The sequence below is a fragment of the Streptopelia decaocto genome (assembly GCF_964273445.1).
Source record: "Streptopelia decaocto genome assembly, chromosome: 2".
Classification (NCBI taxonomy): domain Eukaryota; kingdom Metazoa; phylum Chordata; class Aves; order Columbiformes; family Columbidae; genus Streptopelia; species Streptopelia decaocto.
In genome coordinates, this window is record NC_138655.1 from 149,639,165 (window position 1) to 149,661,496 (window position 22,332).

General features: G+C 39.0%; 1 protein-coding gene across 1 annotated transcript in view; it reads left to right on the forward strand.

Annotated features, from left to right (window-relative positions):
* The window catches only part of CCNY (cyclin Y), a 125,229-nt gene that overhangs the window by 85,554 nt on the left and 17,343 nt on the right, over nucleotides 1–22,332 (forward strand). The window contains exons 4-7 of the mRNA XM_082047146.1: nucleotides 4,920–5,020; nucleotides 8,537–8,572; nucleotides 12,176–12,233; nucleotides 12,334–12,453. Coding sequence (XP_081903272.1) covers nucleotides 4,920–5,020; nucleotides 8,537–8,572; nucleotides 12,176–12,233; nucleotides 12,334–12,453 — 315 coding nt within the window. The remainder of the gene's footprint in view (nucleotides 1–4,919; nucleotides 5,021–8,536; nucleotides 8,573–12,175; nucleotides 12,234–12,333; nucleotides 12,454–22,332) is intronic.

Consider the following 22,332-nt stretch of genomic DNA (forward strand, 5'->3'; position numbering starts at 1 on the left):
ATGTATTTTTCTATAAAGACGGAATTTCTGCAAAACAGCTATTATGTATTCATTGTAACCTATATTGCCAGCATTTCTTAATTAACATCTTTGGTTGAAACAAGAAAAATGACAACTGCTTCTGGAATAGAGCTATGAATCCTCTCCACCAAAAGAAACCACAAAATGATGGAAAATTGTTCCAGAATTCATCTCAAGAGTTTGTTCAATCTGGTGTCTTGCCTCAGAGCATCTAAGATATTCCTAGTGTATGTTTGTTTTATCTTTTCTTTGCAACTTTCAATGATGGAGATTCTGTCACTGCTCAAGTCACTCAAGCTGTCTCTGCCATTAGGAAAAGGTGATAGTTTAGAGTGGGTATCTTTTTCCATCATCTCCGCTCATACATTCAAGTCCAGTCTTACTTTTCCCTAGTTCACTATAAGCCTGCTCTTTCTTATCCCATCCATAATGGTCATGGAGAACAACATTACCTTCTTTGGAACTCCCTTCAACACGACTGAAGGCCAATATTGCTGCTTTGTTCCTGGAGAAAACCTCTCCAGTCTTTCAATTTTTCTTTCTAAATAAAGTTTTTCAAACCTCTGATTAATCTTGCTGCTCTCTCCTCTTGACTCTCTGAAATCAATTAATATTTCTTGAAATACAGTGGTCAAAACTGGACATAATATTCCAGCTGAGCAGAGTGGAAGGGTGCTCCATCATGTTGTATACACAGTAACTCTCTTTTAAAATTCTGTATGATCTTTTTTTTCAAAAAGAAATAATTTGTTGTCATATGATCTGCACATCCTTTGATGACAGCCTTGGCAGTTGCTTGCTATATTGTATTTAGACAGATGGTTCTTCTCTAAGTGTACAGCCTTGCTTCTGTTCTTAATGGATTGCAGGGATATACTTTTGTGCAGACCACTTCCCAAATTTGCCAAGATTGTTCTGGATTGTAACCTTGTTTTCTAATAATTTTTTTTAGTCCTCCACAAGTTAATGCCAGCTACACATACAGTAAAAATACCTTGGTTCTGTTTCCAAAGTTATTGCTCACTATTTTATATTGAGTAGACCAGACCTCTGTGGAATGTCCCTTACTTCAACCTTCTAGTTTGAAAGTGATCCCTGGGTAACCAGAGGATAGTTTTCCAAGTAGTTTTTACTACCATGTTTTCCTTGTTCTGACCTTTGGGCATTTTATGTGAGATGGAGTCAGAATTCTTGCTGAAGTTGAGAAGCATGACACCTACTGAGTCTCAGCTTGGGTACCAGGATATTACTCCTGCAAGTTAAAGTACATTTAAAGTGAATCCCACTTCATGTCAATGAGGTGATTTTCATTTGTAAAGATAATATTTGCAATAGCAGAGATTGTCAAGGCTCCACATGTGTCCTGTACGTCCCCATGAAGGTTCACGAAAGGAGCTGTACCCATCCTTTCTTTCCCCCATATCAGCCTTAGTGATGGGGAGAACAGGAGAAGGATCGCCTTAATGTTAGAGGGTTTGAATAATTTCTTCAAAGGCTCTATAGTCTTTCTCAGCCCTTCTGATTTTTCTTGCTCAGAGCCTCTCTCACTTGTCTAAATGGAAGATTTTTGTGGTCAGATATGATGGATTTGAAATGCGAAGGCACTAAGCTCTTGTACAGATTTGGGTGGACTTACTCCATTGCAATGGCCACAGAAGAGGGTTTCTGTACGGGACGGTGCTGAATACTGAGGTGATGCTCAGTAACCTCTTTGTCCTTTGCAAGGATGAAGAAGGTTCCTGTGCAGCTTTTTATGGAGGTTCAGAAAAGCTTATTTGGCTGAGCTGTGGGACTTGAGAAGTCTTTCAGCTTAGTCAAGCTAGAATATGAAACTGAGGGTGTTTTCCAGTAAATAGGAAAAGGCAGAAGGTCTGTTACCTGGCATACCATATGGCTGCAGTTGGATGTCAAGAGTAGAAGCTGGGAATGTTGATCTACCGATAGGTTAGGTATTCACAGGGAACAAATGTATATATATATATATCCAAGATAGTAGGTTTACACTTGGCACCATCTTCAGACTGGGAGAGGTGCCCCTGCCTGCCAAGTTGTTATGAGCAGAAGTGAGGTATGAGACACCACATATTTTTCTGAAGTGTGAAAAGTTCTAAGCCTGACGGAGTGTGATGTGGGCTGAAAACTGTGGAGAGTTCTCTGATGTGGTAGTTTCAGGAATAAAGTGCTTGGCTCTAATTACTGACATGTATCAAATGTTAGAGTCCTGTTTACATAAGAATATTTAAATCTGATAGTGGTGTTGCTACAGAGTTGTTTTCTGTTTGTTACTCATACTTGCCTTGAATGAATCCAGTCCATCTATCTTAAATTTTATCTAAACCTTTAAAACATGTTGACACATAAAATGTAGATTTAAAACTCTCCATGTGCTTTCTTTTCTTGTTGTTGTTCTTGTTGTTGTTGTTCTTGTTGTTGTTGTTCTTGTTGTTGTTGTTCTTGTTGTTGTTGTTCTTGTTGTTGTTGTTCTTGTTGTTGTTGTTCTTGTTGTTGTTGTTGTTGTTGTTGTTCTTGTTGTTGTTGTTGTTGTTGTTGTTGTTGTTGTTCTTGTTGTTGTTGTTGTTCTTGTTGTTGTTGTTGTTCTTGTTGTTGTTGTTGTTCTTGTTGTTGTTGTTCTTGTTGTTGTTGTTGTTCTTGTTGTTGTTGTTGTTCTTGTTGTTGTTGTTGTTCTTGTTGTTGTTGTTGTTGTTCTTGTTGTTGTTGTTGTTGTTCTTGTTGTTGTTGTTGTTGTTCTTGTTGTTGTTGTTGTTGTTCTTGTTGTTGTTGTTGTTGTTGTTGTTGTTGTTCTTGTTGTTGTTGTTGTTGTTCTTGTTGTTGTTGTTCTTGTTGTTGTTGTTGTTCTTGTTGTTGTTGTTGTTGTTGTTGTTGTTGTTGTTCTTGTTGTTGTTGTTGTTGTTCTTGTTGTTGTTGTTGTTGTTGTTGTTGTTCTTGTTGTTGTTGTTGTTCTTGTTGTTGTTCTTGTTGTTGTTGTTGTTCTTGTTGTTGTTGTTGTTCTTGTTGTTGTTGTTGTTCTTGTTGTTGTTGTTGTTGTTTTTTAACGACACTGAAATGTCTATACCTCTCCCTTTCTTTTTCAACCACTAAACAGTCTCATTTTCAGCTGGTTTTAAGTTGCTTTCCCTTTGTCATGCCTGCACAAGGTACTCAAAAGACTAATCCACAAATTTGAACTAAGCTGTGGTAGAATAAAAGCTGTAAATCACCGGTCCCCTAGTCATTCTCTCTGTATACAGCAATGCTAGATAATACATTTTATGGCATTAATGCTTCCAGTGCTTCTAAGTTTTCTGTTTCTTGCTTAACATATAACAGCTTGGAAGGTAGATGGATTGGGAGTATTAAAAAGTACCTTTCCAAACTCCTGGAGAATTTTTGAGAGACAATAATTTTCATTTTCTCAGTAAACTTTTTGACTTCTAAGAGAAGCAGTTCAGCCTACGATTTTATTGGTCAAGTGAGAGGCCTTGATAGAATTTGTTGGTAAGCTTCCAAATCATTTGAACATTATGTTTCTACAATTGTAACGGCTTCAGATTTTATTTTTTTTCAATTAACAGAAGACTTTGAATGCTTTTTCACTCATAGCTGGGAAAAATAGAAAGATGACTCAGATGTGTGTAGGTTTTACCAGGAGTCTGTCTGTTCTGTATCGTAATGACTGCTGCCTGTGGAAAATGAGATGATAGTGAGATGATGAAGTGCTGGCACTTGTAGTAATATCTGTTTTGGAAATGAGGCAGGGGAAGATGTACTGAGGTAGGAGTCACAGGACCGTGGTCTAGATACTTGTTTGCTCTGAGCAGGTCGATGCCTGTGGATTCCACCAGTGGTATTGACATTGAAACACTGGAAACATGCATTGTACGGCACATTAAATTTCCATGTTGATGTGCCAACTGAGTTTTAAACCTATTCTATTGTAAGTAAAACATGTAATTTGACTGATCTTAACTTTCCTGACACAGGGTCTTGGTCAAATTATTCACTAGAGCGGGTAGAATAAGCAAGGGTAAAGTCAAACAGCATTAATGACTATGGCAGCTATTAGCTGATGTGATGAAACTGTTCTCTTTGGACCAGTGGAGTGTTGGCTGCTCTACACAGCTGAAAGAGAAGCCCTGTCAACAAAAAATACTTGGAAATAAGTACTGTGGTCAAATGCCATTTTGCTGCTGAGTTTTCCAATGTTTTCCTGCGGTAGTGCAGAAATAATATTGAAATCTGTTGAAAACTTTTTCTATTAAGAGATCTATTTCTTTTTTATTTGCATATCCATGTTCTCTTACATCCTTTGATCAATTTTCTTCCTGTCTAATAATCTGATCTTGAATAATTAATTTTTCTCAGTTTTCTCTGTTAGTTTTTAGAGGTTTAAGTAGTTTTACTGTAAAGACCTCTTTCCCCTGCTTCTTTCTGTTATGATTGTGGGTTTGGGTTTTTTTTTTAAATCCTCTTTTCTCCAAGAATGGTTTTATATCTGTTCCTAAATCGATCTTCATTGTTAACACAATTTCCTTTTCACTCTTCCACTTACTCTTTTGATATGAGGATAGGAACATAGCTCTTATTCATCTTTATAAATGTATGTATGAATTAATATTTGAGTAATTCTGCACAAAAAGTTTTGCATGATTTTGGGGAAGGAGGGACAGAGGGGAGATTAGGACTTCAAAACATGAGTCAAGGCGCAGGTGGGGATTATTCCGATTGTTGCAGTGGTCATTATTTCTGAACTTTCTGAACTAGTTCAAAACATGATCACATTACTGTGTGCGTCATTGTGAGAGACGGACAAGTTTGGTTTTTTCTAAGTTCTTACGTCTCCTCAGAAAAATGCTTTGGTGTTACATAATGGCCATTGTTCTTTTGCATGTTTTTCATAGCATCCTCCTGGGCAGTTGAGAAGGAAATACAGTTCCTGCTCCACTATTTTCCTGGATGACAGCACAGTCAGTCAACCAAACCTCAAGTATACCATCAAATGGTGGGTTTTAGAATTTCTTTTTTGCTAGAAACTACATTATGTATATGTATTTATGTATAAATATTTCTGAACCGTTCCTAAGCAAGCTTCAAAGGTTTTAGTTTTTGAAGTTGTAAATTTATTTAATCTAGTCATGCTCCAAAGGCAGTGAATAGGATGACAAAGGGTGTTACTCTTATTTTAAGTCCATGCAGAAAAAAAAACCCTCTCAATACTGTATATCTCAACAGAAAGCAGCAATTAAGGATCTCAGATTCCAGCAAATGAAATCCTTGTGCTTCAACATTCGACTGGGTACCTGCTTTGGATTCATTCTCAAAATTTACTTGGGTTCTTATTTATTCAGAATTTTGGAATTATCTGAAACTGAAGAGCTCTTTCCTGTTCATGAAAAAATGCTCATTTGCTAAGCCTTCCTTCCAGTTTTCTGTTTGAAATGGAAATTAATTGCCTCCAGATTCATCTCCTCATTGAGTACAAGGGCACTGGCAGTTTATTACACAGCAGTGGGGAGCTTTGTATGTGGAGTGCACAGGGGCTTGCCCTTGGGTGGTGTCTCAGATGAGCATTTCAGGTTTCACTGGTGCCTTTATACATTTGGAGAGAAATGAAATTGATATTTATAGGGTATGGTTCTTTACATTTTGTACAGTAAGGGGAAAAAATGAGAGAACAAATGCTCAGGCATTTTATGCTGTTTGTTTATTATGATTGCTGATATACTTCCTTGAGTTGTTTGTAGGATGGTTACCTTCGTATATGCAAATGCATAATTTATTAAGACAAAATCAGTGCTACAGAGATACTTACATGAGAGGCAAATGTATTCAGGCTAACACATCCAAAGCAGTTTGTAATGCTGGTGGTCACTAAAACACATTCTTAATTTTTCTGTTTAAGGAAAAAAGAAAGGAGTGGAGAGTAGAGGGATTTGCAGTCAGACTGCCACTAATTCCTCATCAGCTATTTCTACCTCAAATATAGTCCTGCTTTTCCTCAGGTTTCTTTAACTAGTAACTTACAAGTAATTCAGATGAACACTGGAAAGTTTTTGTGTGGGCTTTTTTGTTTGTTTGTTTGTTTTTTCCTTCTGGAATCTCATAGTCTTCTGGTCTAAAATCCTTTGCATGGAGATTTTTCTAAGTGCACCCTTCTGGGGGCTTTTCGTGTCCCTTTTGCGTAAGAACTGAGACTGCCCATGGAAAGAAGAGATGAGTTCAGCTGGCTGCAGCAGCCAAGCAGCATTTTCAGTGGGCCACGGTGGCCAGCAGCAGCCTGGAGAAAGAGGAGCCAGACAGATAAGCTGAAGGGGGAGTGAGGTGGTGACATTCAGGGGGACTGGGGTTGCCTGGGGGGTGGGAGCTGAGGGCAGGAGTGAGTGCCGGGTCAGGATGGAGGAGCCGGCGCTGGGTCGGCTCAGGGAGGCGTGCGGGGCTGGGGCCAAGGGCTGGCGGCTGCAGGGGGTCAGAGGGTTTGCAAAGGGGTTGTGTGGGGTGCGAAACTGGACTCTGGCCCATGAGGCCTGTGGGTGAGGAGCCTTTTCCTCCTCTTTTCTCCCATCTGGCTGCACATTTAACAGATTGAAGGGTGGCGAGATTGCAAGATTATCGCTTTGGTAGTACAACTTCGTTCCTTGCCCTCATCCTGGCAGTCTTTGCAGATAAATGATTGTTGCATGTTGGTAGATCGATGAGGGCTGTGTTTTGGCCAGCTTATTTATTTCTTCTGGGTCATGTTGTGCACTGGTATGTTTAAAATATTAGTGCACCTACCGGAGATGTGCAGCGCCGGTGGGGTGGCCCGGGCAGGGTGTTGGAAGCTCCATAAGCTCCTTCCCTGCACACGGAGTGAGTGCCGGCTGACCCAGCCTGTGCAAAGCCCAGTGCAACTTGGATCTGGGTTAATCTATTACAGCACTGAAAGGCTTTCGGATTCTGATATAGATTTCTAAATAGTAAATATTTTCTAAACTTAATTTGACATTTTGTTACAAAAGCAACCATATGGGCATCAAGCGGAGCTCTGCATGTAGATTCTTGCATCTGTTTGCATAAGTGAACTGGAGCTGCGTGTTCCTAGGGACATCATTTAAAATTTAATTTTAGGAGTAATTCATTTTGTGAATAGCTTTCAGTCCAATTAAATTCATTCATAAATACGTTTTTTTCTGTTTAGTGAGGACCGCGTCCTTTAAATATCCATGGTACGCAGTAACTCTTAAGTCCTTAAATATGTCTCTATAGAAAAAATCAAATTTAAAAAACATTTATGATCTAAAATCTTACAATGCAGCCAGGTAAAAGCTATAATGCTCATACGAAGTTAGTAAAATGTATTTGCTTGCAACTAAGAAAAAATATTTTCTGCTATGTAGCTGTTCAAAACAAAAAGCGGGGGGGGGTGTGTGCACAAAATAACCAAACCTGAAATAATTTAAGATTCTACTAATTGGGTAGCTCCAACATATTGTTTTCCTAACATATACCATGTCAGTTTTTGTGTAAAAATTCTGGAATAAAATTACAGAGCAAGCAATTGACTCTTTTAAAAGGCCTTTTATGGAAAGAAAAGCAGGGGACTTTTGCGTCATTATAAGACATAAACATCTTACAGTGAATCACTGACAAAACAAACTATCAACAAATAGAATCAGTGAAGTCCCTCCTCCTTCCCCTTTAGCTTTGACTAAGGTTTGTGCTGCTGAACAAGCGGGGGGTGCTGGTTCTGCTTCATCCCACAGGAAAGCTCTGTCACGTGTAGCGCATGTGTCCTGGGTGACGCTGGAATAGTGAGCTGGAAACAGGAGAACAACCATGAGAAGCCATGTCTTAATTTTCTTCAGTCTCAATTGTGAATAAGATCAATTAGTTGTATATGTAATTAAAATCTTAGCTTTCAGTTAATATAAGGATGCATTTTGTCTTTGTGCAGAATGTAAACAGAGGTACTTGAGTGTGTGGTTGACAACACGGGAAATGCATAATGCACCAAGTTATTCAGGGAGTTGGTGTTCCCGAATTAAAATAAGTAACTTGATGCCATAAAACCATAGGAGCCTGGTATTTGAGTATGGTATGTTAGTAACTATCTAGAAAGACAGCCAAAAGTTCATGGATTTAAATACAAAATCCAAAGCCAGTGGTGTTTAAAATATTTCACGTTAGCCTGGCAGCATTAGTAAACAATAAAGACAATGTCCAAGTGATGGAGTTTTAGCATGGACTTAGTGGAGCAGGGCACTAAATGGAAGGTTTGTGCAACTTGGTATGTGGAATATGAGTATTTTTTTAAGGTTCTTCATTACTACTGAAAAGGAGGCACTTGGATTGTGCCGAAGAAATAGTATAGAATTGTCTGTTTACAGCAGTTTTCCTAGTATGTAACAATAAACAGAAGAAATAGGCTGTTGAGCATAGTTTTGTCATGCATTGTGCTAGGTTTTAAATTTCTTTGTTAATATGATGTATAATGTAATTTGACAGTCCTGAGATATTAACTCTGTATTTTTCTTTACAGTGTAGCTCTTGCAATATATTACCACATCAAAAACAGGTATGTGAATAATTAAATCTTGTACTGAATATATCTTTACTCAAAACAAATCAACTGCTCAAACCCTAAAAATCCATGCACTGTTTCTTTCGGAATGTTTTTGGGTAGTAGTTTTCTTATTTCCCACGTTAGAAACTAGAACTGCACTCCTTTGTATTTTTACGTGTCTTATATTGCTTAGAAAAATAAAAGTTGGAGGATTACATACCATAAGAATCTGGAAGTACAGTTCAGCATTGAAAAACGTGGATGACTCGATGTTTGGTTTTATGTTCACTGGACGCTTCTGCATTGTCATGTATCTTGCGATTACATATAGAGAAACCTGAATAGTGTTTTTCAGATTTATTTTTTGAGGCTACACCTTTATAAAGTTAAATCAGTGTGTAAATCAGTGATCAGTTAATGCGAATAGATTTTGAAATTTAAAAAGCTAAATTACACAGTAAGAGAGACATTGTGAATAGATGTAGTTCAAGATGCCTCAGAAACAGAGCAAGTCCTGGCTTATCTTTTCTGGTGCAGTATATGCTAGATCAATCAAGTTGATTAAAATAGAATAGAAAATAGGTTCTCTAAAAAGTAACTTGGTGCATAACTTAGCTTTCTTCATATTGAATTGTGCTTTTGTATCTTAAATTCCACGTTCTCATGTCACATTATCATAAAATAATATTGCCTGACATCTCTAACACAAGATTATATAAATACTTTGTGTCCATGGCTTTTCAATGTGTCTTTTCAGAGAACTTGGCTTAGATCTCAATCTAACAAGCCACTTACGTGTTTTTTCTTCTGGACTCTGAGAAGTCTGACTAGAACAAAAGGAATTACTGATAAATTTAAAGTTAAGCTGGTACGTCATTCGGGACCATGTTTCAGGTCACTGGAACCCATCACACTCCTTGAAACAAGGCTGACATCTAAAGAGAAACCTTTAGAAGTGCACAAGGGCAGAAAGGCTTAGAGCTTGATCTCTGCTGAAAGCTCTTAGAAGAGTTTCCAAGACATCGGTTGGCCTTGGACTGAAACATGGCAATACTTAAAGCTAAAGTTGGCTTGAAATATTTTTGCAGACTTTTAAACAAATTTCCCTGGAAATGAGGTGTTAGTGGTCATGCTTGAATTACCTTTTTTATCCATCTGTGTTCTCTTTTTCCCCTTTCCTCCATCTTTCTGGGGTTAGTTTGGCTAACTAATCAATTTTTACTAGAGTTGACTAAATAACAGAGATCTCAAACATAATCAGACTCCAAAGTTTTGCGGAAGTAAGTTATTCTTAAGCGCTCTATTAAGTACCATGCCAACTGAATGAAAGACTCAGGAGAATGGGGTGCGTTAGGGATGCCATAGGGTGAGAAACTTCAGTAGGAGCTCACAGTCAAGCAGGAGGAATCCAGAGCCAAAGGAATCCAGACTCACTTTGTGCTGATTGCCATGGAGCTGATCTCTGTCTGCGGTAAAATACACTTGTTCATGGTCTTAACAGAACTTGATGCAAACCAATTTGATCCACAAGTAGTAGACAGAGAGGCTAAATCTTTATAAAATAATGAGTCCCATGCCATTGACTTGGAAACAAATACATTCTGACTGTTATCTTTTTAGGAAACTTGCTATCTGTCCTTTTGCTTTTGGGATGGAGAGGGGATTTATTCTGGAGAAACTGGTTGCTGCTTCTCCTCCCTTGAAGCTCTCTAGGGTGGGCAGGTGTGCAGTTATTATTAATTTTATATATATATATATATAAAAAATAATAATAAATATAGATATATAATTACTGGCTCCTAAATGCAGGATGTGAAGTGACCATTCTGTCTGAGTTTATCTCTGATTTAGGAATGGAGGGACAATGTGATAACATTATTCAGTTGTACTTGCTACTGAAACAGAGATAGCAAAACATGTGTTCTGTTTCCTGCCATTATAGGCGAAAAGGAAGTTGTTGACGTATGTGGTAGATTTGGCTCATTATGGGGGGCTGGGAATAAGAAACCGCTATGATTTCTATAGACTCAAGGTTGATTTTGACAGAGAAGGAGTCAAGCACCTGCCTTGGCAGAGAATTGTTTCCAGACAATGTTTATTTGTTCTGCGGACTAAGCTTAAAACTACTTTACTTCCTAATATTCCAAACTCTCACCAATCCCATTTTTTTTTTTAGAAACTATATGTGAAATAGAATATTCCTTCATATGTTCCCACATTTCATATGATGGTAACATTCTAGTTAGCGTTCTCTCATTTTCCATTGTCTCCTGTCATTGTGCTATTGATTTACTCTCTGCAGCTTTTGTTGTGCTATTCAGCAAGTGGTAAAAGACTCCACCTGTCTTGTTTTCAGAGGAATGCATAAGCATTGGTCAATTTGCTCAATCAGTAAATAAAATAAATACCAACAAACTAAACATGAAAAATTCATAGATCAATAGTAGATAGTTCATTTCTGAAAGATAACAATGTGAATTTGTTCTAATAAAGAAAAAACCCCATCTCTCTCTCTCTCTCTCTCTCTCTCTCTCTCTCCTGATTATCTCAATCTGGATTTTGTTGTTGTTGTTTTAATTTAAGCACTACTTTTTTAAAAAAAAAAGTGTTTATTTCCAGTGTTAGCAAGCTTTATAGCAGAAAAAATGTCACCTTCAAATGTTGAGGTTTAAATGTTAGCTGCTAATAAGTACATTTTGAAGACATGAATCCACTGTAAACCTCGTGTTTGCATGCTCTGAGAGACACGTGCTGTTGACTAAAGAGACAAAACATATTCAGTGGATTCCGTCTTAAGAAGTCCATGACCAGAGTACCAGCGATGCTATAAATAAAGATGGGATTGTAATAACTGGGTCACATGGATGCATCTGTCCAGAAAGTGTCCAGTTCTAACTGGTACTGTTATACCACTCACTTTTGTGGTTGTTAATGTTCCTGCCAAGATGACACACAGCAAAAATCTTACATTGCATACTGGATGTTAGGCTTGTGAAGCTGCATCAACTTGCGTGCTTATCTTGAGGGATCTGAGAGAGAAACAGCAAATAAAACCAGTGAACAAGAATATTATTTTGTCTGTACTCCTGTATTTTGTATGTACTCCTTTTTGCTTTCAGGAATCATTAGGAGGATAAGGTTTTCCAAATAATTAAAAAGTGAAGTACGTGTGTATTAACTAAAGGATAACTGTAAAAATAGTGTTGCGTATTTGTAAATGTTCATGATGTCAACAATAGAGGAGGAGGAATTAAGAGATTGCAAATATTAACGTGATGAAGTTAAGAAAAGGAGAGTAAGCTGGGCTGATTTTATTATAAGTGTATAGTAGTACCTGTTAGGCTGTGAAAACGCCTCACAGTAGAGAGCACAAAAGCTGTGTATCTCGGGTATTGAGAGCTGAAAATTTTAGCAAACTTTGTAATGTGGGTTTCATATTACGTGTGAACCTTACGGCAGGATAGGTCCGACTTCTATTTGAAAATCCCATTTCCGCAGAATTCCTAAGCACCCTGCACCATGAGTTTTGGAGTTTTAACACTGCACTTGTGTCTGTGAGAGCCGTGTGCTGTTGTGTTCAGATAATGACACTACTTTGGTTTTAATACTTTTTAGGGACACAGACGGAAGAATGCTCTTAGATATTTTTGATGAAAACCTTCATCCCCTTTCGGTAAGTTCATCTGCCTCTTCTTCCCTTTCATGTGAACTGTCTTTCTCTCTGTCTGCTTCGTTTTGTTTCAGTCACCTATTTGGAAGTATTTCTTCCTTAGAAATCCGAAGTGCCACCAGATTATGACAAACATGACCCGGAGCAGAAACAGATTTACCGCTTTGTTCGGACGTTGTTCAGTGCTGCTCAACTGACTGCTGAATGTGCCATTGTCACCCTGGTGAGTGTCTGCGAGATTACATCAGCCAGCTGACAGACCCGGTTTTGTTCCCAAAGCTTGGCTTTGTATGATTTAATAGATCTAGGTGCTGCCAGGGCATTTTTTCTCACCATGGAGACCAAGGGAATTTCTCGATGGGAAGAGATACTACAGTTCATTTTCACTGGGAGAGTAAGCGGTGGAAGAAGAGATTGGGTAACACAAAAGCCGGGTTGCGTCTTGCCCTCGCAGAGCGATAGCGTTACAGGCCACGAGGGTGACTAATAGAAAATGCAGGTGGCAGAAGTGATCTGAACGGGAGGGAATGTTAAAAGCAGAAAGGCTTCCACTTTGGGGAGGTTTGCCGTGTATCATTGCAGCTCCCAACAGAGACTCGGGAACAGCTGTACGTAATTTAATAGCACTAATAAGAACTGATGGGCACATGAAGGATTTGGTGAGTGACTAGTATGTGTTGGTGATGGCTCTTTTTTTTACTTGCACTGTACTTGCCTTTCAGGACCATGTCATAGGATTGAACAATTGTACTCAAGGCTGAAGTTTAGCTACTTAAAAATAGCATGACACAAAAGAAGGTTCAGATTTTCAGCTGGTGTGGATCAGCACAGCAGTGTGGATTAAAGGAGCTAAACTGATCTCCACCAGCTGAGAACTTATTCGTTTTCCTGAATTTTTTATCTTGCCAACTGCGGCAAGCCGCTTCAGCTTTCAGACACAATTTTGGCCATATTCTTGACTCAGGAGATTTTAAACAAATGAAATGTGTTGTGTTTGGTTGGTTGTTTGGTTGGGTTTTTTTTACCACTACAACATGTGGTTTCGTAACAGCTTTGTTATGCACTTGAGATCGAAGAAGGGGAAATTGGAGAAGGCGGATTTTGAAGCCCAGACCTACTCATTTCCTCTCAATCTCTCTCCCTTGGCTTCTTAGATAGGTGGCAGGCTTTTCTCGTTCAGACAGTCAGAATGAATTGTACTAGCCAGTACAGAACAGGGATATGAGAGAAATAGGGCAAGAAACACCCTGCAGTGTTCCACCCTTGCATTTTGAAGTATTACTCTACCTAGTTACTTGACTCAGCCATTACTTGTTTTCTGAAATGACATTTTGTCTGTCTCTTTTACATAATTGCGCTAAGTACTTGTCCTTTTCCCTTTTCTTCCTAAGTGTTTTCTGCTGGAGGCAAGATATGTTGTGTGAATCAGTATGTTCTTGTGTAATTTAATTAATCCACTGTCAAATGCAGTGGAACCTTGTTGTAGTTATCTGTTGTTTAATCTTAGGTTGTTTGATCAATGGAGGACACTATTTAGTAGAAAGGAAGAAGGCTTTTTTCATAACAATATCTTCCTGTTATTGCAATGCATGGAAAGTTCTTCCCCACAAATCTTGTTAACCCAGACATATATTTCAATATCTTTCATTTATAACTACTTCCTTCCCTCGTGTGGTTCTCACGTGGTTTCCCTGCAAGTAACTCTTTTGGTGTGATCTGCAATGAAGTATAAATGTTTTCAACTCATTTGTTGCATTGCAGAGGCATTTTCTGTAGCTGTTAGGTCTTGAAACCTCAGGTGGCTTGGGGTTCTTTGCCCAACACAAGATAACAGATAAACTCGTTCATTGCCTAGTTCCCAAAGCAGCCGTGCAGATGTTTGCAGCCAGATTTGGTACAGGTGATCAGCATTCCTGTTCTGCTGTATGTGCCCGTGTTTTCAGGATAATGACACCTGCCTGAGCCCTCTTTCCAGAAAGCTCCAGGTTTTTTATAATAGTGGTTTACAAGTATGAAATCCTGCTGCTGCTGTTCTCAGTTTCCTCTGTACTTGTAGCTCCTATTTCTTTATTTGTTAGTGTCATCAGGAGGAGCCCCACAGACAGATCGTGTTGTTTCGGAGATGTTTAAATGTGGAAATGAACCTGTTAAAAAACAATCGACCTTTCACCCCTCTCCACACTCCTGAAATCTTAACAGTGTTGATATTGCTATTTATGACCCCTCCAAGTGCTCTCAATGTTGATACTCTGTCTGGAGGAGCAGAGAGCAGCATTCCCCGCTGGAGCTTATGTTCTGCCGTCGTCTGGCCACCCGTCGGAGAGCAATCTGATAGCCCTGACTGCCACTTGTTCCCCCTGGGAGGCTGCCAGGAGGCGGGAAGTGGATCCGTGGAGGTCACAGTGCATTCTGAACAAGATGCTACAACTATTATCTTTCTTTCACTCACTCTGAGTATTTTTAAAGGGTCCTAACCACCTTTTTTTACTGCCCGGATTATTAACATGGTCTAAGGTGTGCAGTTGAATGCAGTTGCTGTTTGTCTCTTCACATGCCGTTAGCCAGGCAGAAGCAGCAGTCACAATTGGTTATATAGCAGACTGTGTGTTCAGCACAGGAGCTGAGTAAATGTGATACTCCAGACTGTTAGATAAGCTAATCTCCAGCAAAAAGCCAGCATTGTGTTGCTTCAAGCACTTAATTAAAATATTTCAATTAAGGCCTCCACTATTACAGCAAAACCAATTTATAATTAAACAAAAAATTTAATTTTCACACAGCCTCCAGAGCTGCCAAGAGATTTACTGTACTGATAGGTGAAAAATTAAAATCTCAGGTTGAAACAATTAAATACGAATTTACATTATTTATTTATAAAATAATACCATAAGAATTAAATTAGTTTTCAGGATTGTGTTGCTGATTTAAAGTCTTGCAAATATATATATATATATTTATATATATATTTTGTCGCAGTGAGCAGCTGAACTATACTCTGTGACCTGACTTTGTGAGGAAAATAATGCATATGCTTCTCTCTCAACCCAGAGTGTTCCCACTGTTGCTAAAACTGAAAAATGTCTGTTTCTTCACCGTCTCCTCAAGTGCAGAGGAGACGAGTTGTACTTACATTAATCTATTAATTAGATAGCAAATAAAACTGTGAGCAGGAGGATTATCTGTACCAACAGGAAAACAATACAGTGTTTGCATGTCATGGGAATTAAATATTTATGCTTTGTTCTTTCATTCTGTAGAAACAAATCATCCCTGTTAAGAAGACCCAAAGAAGAGAATGGTCCAAATTTTCTGCTTTGCCTTACTATGACTTTCTGAGTTTCGTGCAAATAGACCAGATCTCAGGCTCCTAATACAGTTCAGTGTCCATAGTAGTTTCAGGGAGGATACATTTTGCATTTGCAAATAAGCAAATATGCTACAGACTGATCAGGTATGGTGATACGTAAATACATATAGTACATGAGCTGAATTATTTTCATGAAGTTCAGAGGAACGTGCCTTTGAAATATGTTACAAAGTTCATACTGTGACTGAGAGGATTTGATATTAGGAAATTTGAAATGTGAAGTGTGCAAGAATAAATTCTCCTTATGAAAAATAGGGATTTAATTAATCCAGCCAGATGTTCCTGAGTTCTTACTGTACTCTGCAGTCACATTTGCAGCAACTAGGTAGAGAGAAAATTGTTGAACTGTGTTATGAAAATTATAGTATTTGAGGATAATTTTGTTTTCTATCTGGAGGAAAGGAGAAAACTTTTAATTTGTTTCCTTTCACTGGAATATTTGTACTTTTAAATGCTGATAAAATACCTGGGGTTTTTTCATATTTCAGTTGAAGTATCAATAATCTGGTATTTGTTTAAAAGAAACCAAAAAACAGAGAAAGTGACCGGAGTCCATAGACACACCTGATCTGCAGCAGAGGTCCTGTCAGCTGGGCCACTGTAACTGCTGATCTTTATGCAGCTCTTGGAAGGTGCAGGTTCTTCTGAAGATTTCAGAACACAACGCAAGTACTGTTCATTGCCTCGCTTGAAAACTGTCACTCTCCATCCAGTGGCCGTAAGGGGTCATGAGTGCAGTTGAGCGAGGGAGGCAAAGCACTGAAGCTATACTCAACCTTGTGTAAGAAATCCATGTATATCCACCTTGGTGGCCACCTTTGTCATGGGCTTCAAGCGTTCCCTGGGAGGTGGATGAAACCCACCATTTTGCCACATCTGCAGAAGGTCTTCCAGGCACAGAGAGAAGGTCTTTCCACCCGTGCTGTGGATCCTGAGCCCCCTGAGCCAGTGTGGGTCAGGGCACACTCCGGAGAAGGGCCAGAGGAACAGGGGCTTTGTGCCTGTGCTTTGGGCACTGGTGGGAGCAGAAGACTCAGATTCTGATCCCCGGTTTTAGGGCCATTCTCATCCTTTGACTACAGTCCAATATACAATACAGGCACCGTTATCGGTTAGCACCTGTACGTCTCCGAGTCAAGTCTTGCTTTAGGCTTACTGGGATATACACTTTATTAAAAGACAACATTGAAGCTTGGGGGAGGGTTATTTTTTTTAATCCCCAAGAGAAGAGGACATTCATTCGAAGAATGGGTATCTGTTTTTTGATGCATCTCTAAGGGCTTCTGTTTGGGCAAAGAATGAACACTGATCACAGTTTTAGACTGGAATGTTGATGTTGCCTAATAGCTTGAGTGCATTTTATATGTGTTACAGATTTTTGTCTTAAAATAAATAAAATAGGGGGCAAATGTGGAGATGTGTGACTTTTCTCTCAGTTCCTTTAGTGCTTCTTACAAATATCTGCAATGGTACTTTGCAGTCGTTCACATTTTCAGAGTTTTGTGACTGTGTTTGTTACTCTTTTTCAACGTTTGGTCTCAAAAAATAAAAATCAGATGCATTTGCAAGGACCACGATGATGTGATGTCCTTTTCCACCAAATGGATGGCATCAGACCTTTATGGAACATTTTAAATGCCCAGCTGGGCAATTGCAAAGCACAGTTATTTCTGGAGAGCCATGGTAGGGAACTGGCTGATTGCTTAGAACAGAGCATATGGCAATTTAGTGATTGGATTAGAGCTGTAATTTGGCTGTATGGGACCCACTACCAATTATAATTTTTTTCCGTACAAATATCTTTTTAGATTCAAAGCATTGTGACACACTGAAGTTTTCTCATTAAAGAGACAGGACTGTGTATTTCTTCATAGTGTGTTGGGATGGAAACTGTCTTCGTTAGTTATTCTGTGCTGGTACAACTTATAATGTGAGTTACTTAGTGAGTTCATATGGAGTCTAAATGAGAAAGGGAGGGAATGAGCTTTTAGCAAATACATATTCATTTGTAGATTCTCAATTATGGTAATTAAAGTACCAAAACCATCATCTCCTTTCTGTCAATGTAAGTCAGGTGAGAAATAATTAAAGCCACTAGAGTTTTATTGGTAAAATAGAAATGGAATTTGGCATATACCAATATAAAAACAGCATGTGAAAAGCTAATGCTTTACTCTTGCTGCTGCTGCTGCTTCGAAATTTGGAACTGTTCTAGGAATGTCAGTGATATTTCTTGGTGATTGCCTGTTCTTCAGTGTGCTGAGACTCCTACTGAACCTCCTTGGAGGCAACGCACAACTTCAGCCCTCACCATGTTGCACCACTGAAGCCACAGGGAAGTGCAGCACTGCAGACAGGCAGGATCATTCAATATTAAGGTTGGAAGGGACCTCTGGAGGTCACACCTGGTCTGGCCTCTCCTCAAAGCACAACCAGCTGGGTCAGGCTGATCAGGGCCTGTCCAGCTGAGTTCTGAATTTCTCCAAGGAGGGAAATTTCAGAACCTCCATAGAAAACCTGCTCCACTGTTCTAGGGAAGTCTAAAAAAAGAATTACAGTGTCTGGGTGCTTAGACTACAGCTCCAGTGTGATAAGAGGCATCAGTGGAACACTGGAGGTTAAAGTTGAACAGCTTCAAAATGAAGTAACAAAGAGAATCAAAACTTCTATAAGAACCCCATGGTAAGATTTTAATAAAATTTGAGTGTTCCTTTGGATTATGAAATATTGAAATGGAATGAATTGACACTCTCATATTTGGTAGACATCCTCCTGAAGGGAAAATAAAGAGGAAATAAACCTCCACTGATATGTTAACTTTTCTTTCTACTTGAGAGTGTTATATAATATACGAAGTATGCTATAATGTCCTCTGAGATGGAAGAAATGAGATGCTGTTTCACGCTAATTAAAACTGAACACTTCAGTGCTATCTTTAGTTTTCAGTTTATTCAAACAGATTTATGTTCTGTTGATTGGGATGTTGTGTAACCAACTCTCTGCTATCCAGGATCATGGGAGGCAGGACATCCTAGATAACTGGGACAACATTGGATGCTGTGGTTACTATCGGACACTTGGGAAGTTCAGGATGGATTTCACCCAGCTGCAAATAAACACCCCAGGGATTAGTTCTGGCTCAGCAGTGGCCTTGCTGGATCTTGGGTGCTGTTGCTCATCCCTGTTAGTTTGTGCCATGTTATGCTTCTGTGTCTGGATAAAAAAAGTTCCCCAGGACCAGTGATGACAGTGAGTGGTTAAGCCAAACCATTGCAAGACCAAGTCCTGGGAGTAACAATCAAAAGCATCCAAACCGTCTCAGCATGGAGTCATTTTGGGTCTGGCAGGTTTATGAGCTCAAGATATGTGCTGAAGCAAATGATTTCTGTACCTCTGCTGGACCTGAAATGGTTTTGGAGGCCAAGTTACCCAATTGGCTTAACTTATGATTAAATAATAATTTGCTGATGTTCCAAGTATAAAGGTCAGTCATTGCAAAATCTTGGTGCGAGTCTGTGGGAAGAAATGGAAAATAATAATCCAATATTGCTGTTCTGAAATCTTAAATCTGTGCAGTGTATTTTCTGACATGTGTTCAAATTATTAAAATGTCTCCAATGAGGTGCAAGTGTTGCCCATCAAAACTTGTTAGACTGACAGTCATCTAAACCCACGTGGTTCATTCCCAAACACGGTAAACTAATAATAATGGAGGTGTCAGACTGAGGTATAGAGTTTGTAAGTAAAATGTATTGATGGACCAGAGTCCGTTGGTGTTTTCCGGATCAGAATTGCATTTTGATTTCAGCTAGGAATTGAATTGTGTTATAAATAAGTTTTGAAGATTGTAGTGTTGTTCGTATTAACACTGAGTTCTACTTCTTCTTTGTAAGGTGAGAAAAAAATCAGAAAGGTATGTTGTTTGACTGAAGCCACTGAGAGTTTCTGCTAATAACATATCAGTTACTTTCATATTTTATTTAAATAGTCTTGTTATCATTCTGTAAAAAAATAAATAAATCTATAAACATACAGTCATAGAAGTAAGTGGGTAAGGATGGGTGCGATGAAGATTGCTCTTGGAAGCTATTGAAGTGTTTGAGGAGAACTAGGTGTTGAATTCAGGCAGAATCTATCTGTTGTCTTTTTGGAATCACAATTTTCAATGCTCAGTAGAGAAGCACTTACATTTTGCTACAAAAGCTTACTTGCAGAAGAGGCGCTGCAAAGGATGTATTAAATTAAAGTAGAAATTAACATTGGTATAACAGCTTCAATTTGTTTTAAGCTTTAGTTCCACTTTTAAGTATAGATACAGCTGTTAAAAGTGGATGCAGGCAAATGATAGCATTTATTTTAGCTTATGTCTTCTAGATGCAAAAAGCTCATTTTATCTTTTATTAGTTCTGATTCTGTAAAGGAACACCTCCCAAAATAATCCAGAGGAGATTAGCTTTTCAGACTGTTGTTTAAAAAAAAAAAAAAAAGTGTTTCTCACATTGTTGCTTCTGCATTTTTTGTAGTCTTTTAAGGTAATTAAATTTCTTCCAGCATTTTGGGATGCAAGTTACAGTATTCATTTCAACGGTGAGCTTTTAAACTTCAGCTTTCTCGTATGACTTCAGAGCAGCTAGTCCTAAAGAAAATGTGGAAAGTGTTTTGCTTTTGAAAATTAAGCCAGTGAAGCTCATTACAACACATGAATATACTAAACCGCCTAGTACACACGGAATGCTGTGTCTGTTTGATACAAAACCCATTATTTAAGAAAATGACCCCTGTGTTTAAGACATTATTCAATGTATAGTCATGATTGGATACAAATGGCATTCAGCGTTCCAGTGATGTTTTTCTCTGTTTTTTTCCTCACTGAGGTGCAGCGTGCCTGCCTGCGTGTGGGAAGGCTCGCTTGCTTTTGCCAGCAAAGGCAGGTGGTGTTCTCCCACCAGCCACGAGTTTGTTGGGGGTGAGTAGCGTAGTGACTAACCACCCCCAGCCTTCCCCTTCAGACGGGCTGGAAGCCACCTGGCCGCCCTCCAAAAGCCGCCCTGATTCAGCACATCTTCACAGCAGCCAGCAGCACCCATCCCCTTCGGCAGCGCCGCCAGCCGCTGCCTCTCCTTTCTACTCTGCTGTCCCATCAAAGTCAAAATCTTGGTGCTGGGGCTGTTACTGTGTCCTGGGCCTGATATATTGAAATGCTCTGAGGTTAAAACCAGCGGTTGACAGCTCCATTTGTCAACAATAATGGACTTTCTCACGTTTGCATAGGAGACAAAGCTCACTTGGCTGTGAGCGTGCTGCTGGTACGAGGATATACTCTCTGTCAGTAGGGCGAGAGCTGAGGTTTGTACCAGCTTTTCCTCTGCCTAAATTTCACTGTGTACAGAGTCACCTGGTTCTCTGCAAACTAGAGCTAGAGAGAGCCAGAACGAAGACTGTGTGTGTACCTGAGTGGGCTTGACTGCAAGTTGAAGAGCTACACTAATGTGACAGCAGAGGCGTATCTCTGGGAGAAAAGTCCTGATTGCAGTGAATTCCCACATTGGCCGAGGATGTTGATAAATTTTTACAAATGTTTGCTGCAAGATGTGTTCTTTTTCTGTCTTCTCTTACTTGAACATATACACTTAAAACCCAAGGCTGAGTCAGGGAGCCAACAGCAAGTGCGCAAAACAAAGTGCTGTCTTGTAAGGCATTTTCAGGAAAGGAGCCAGGAGCCACGCTAAGCGCATTTCTCCTGGTGAGATATTTATCAGATGCTCAAATATGGTAAAAAAGGTAGTATATGGATAGTGTCTTATTAGGCTCCTATTTAATTATAAAGCTGATTTCTCAAGTATGTGCTGTTGGGAAGGTAGTAGCAGCCTTTCTTAGAACTCATTTTGTTTATCAATCTGTTGTTATTAATGTAATTGAGCTCCTGTTATCAGTAGCAGGTAACTATTCACACAGCATGTTGACATACTCTCTCCCTGTTTACTTAGGTGTAAGTTCATTTGTTATGAATTATTCTGGTTTATGTAGTTCCTTGCAATGTCATTCTTACCTGTTCTTATCAGTTTACTTTTTCTTCTCTGAAGGCCTTTGAATTTGAGGCCACAACAGAAGCCTTCCTCTGTTTGTTGTTTTTTTTTCCTTTTCTTTTTTCTCTCTCTTTCTAAACTAGAGCTGCACATAAGAAAGGATACTATTTTGAGGGGGTTGTATGCTTTGTATATCTATAGATGTGGAATATTCATTCAAAATCTACTAAAGCTGCATGCAGGGAGTGCAGATGCTGGTGAGATCCATGTGCCACCTTTTTCCTGAGCTGTGTGTTTCTGTGGCTTGATCAGTGTTTGTTTTGGACCATACAGAAGAGAGACGAGTCTCTTGAGTCTCCACCACTTTTCTCATCCACCCAGTTACACGCTCTTGTTTCAGTTTCTGTCTGAACCCTTGCCTTGGAGGGACCCCTTGCTTATTTTTAGGGACTTAATTTTAGTTTCTCAAAGCATTTAAACTGTACTGTTTATTTTCGATTCATGCACCACTTGGAAACACTTCATAGGCAAAACTCACAATACCAAATTTTATACATCAAAATATTTTCAGACTGAGGTTCTAATTAAAAAGTCAAAATACGTTTTTAGTAATGGGCTTGACACATAATTTGGAATTCATAATTTTGTACTTCAATAGCATTTTGCCTTTCTTGTGAAGGAAAATGAATTTTTGAACAATTAGTGATGT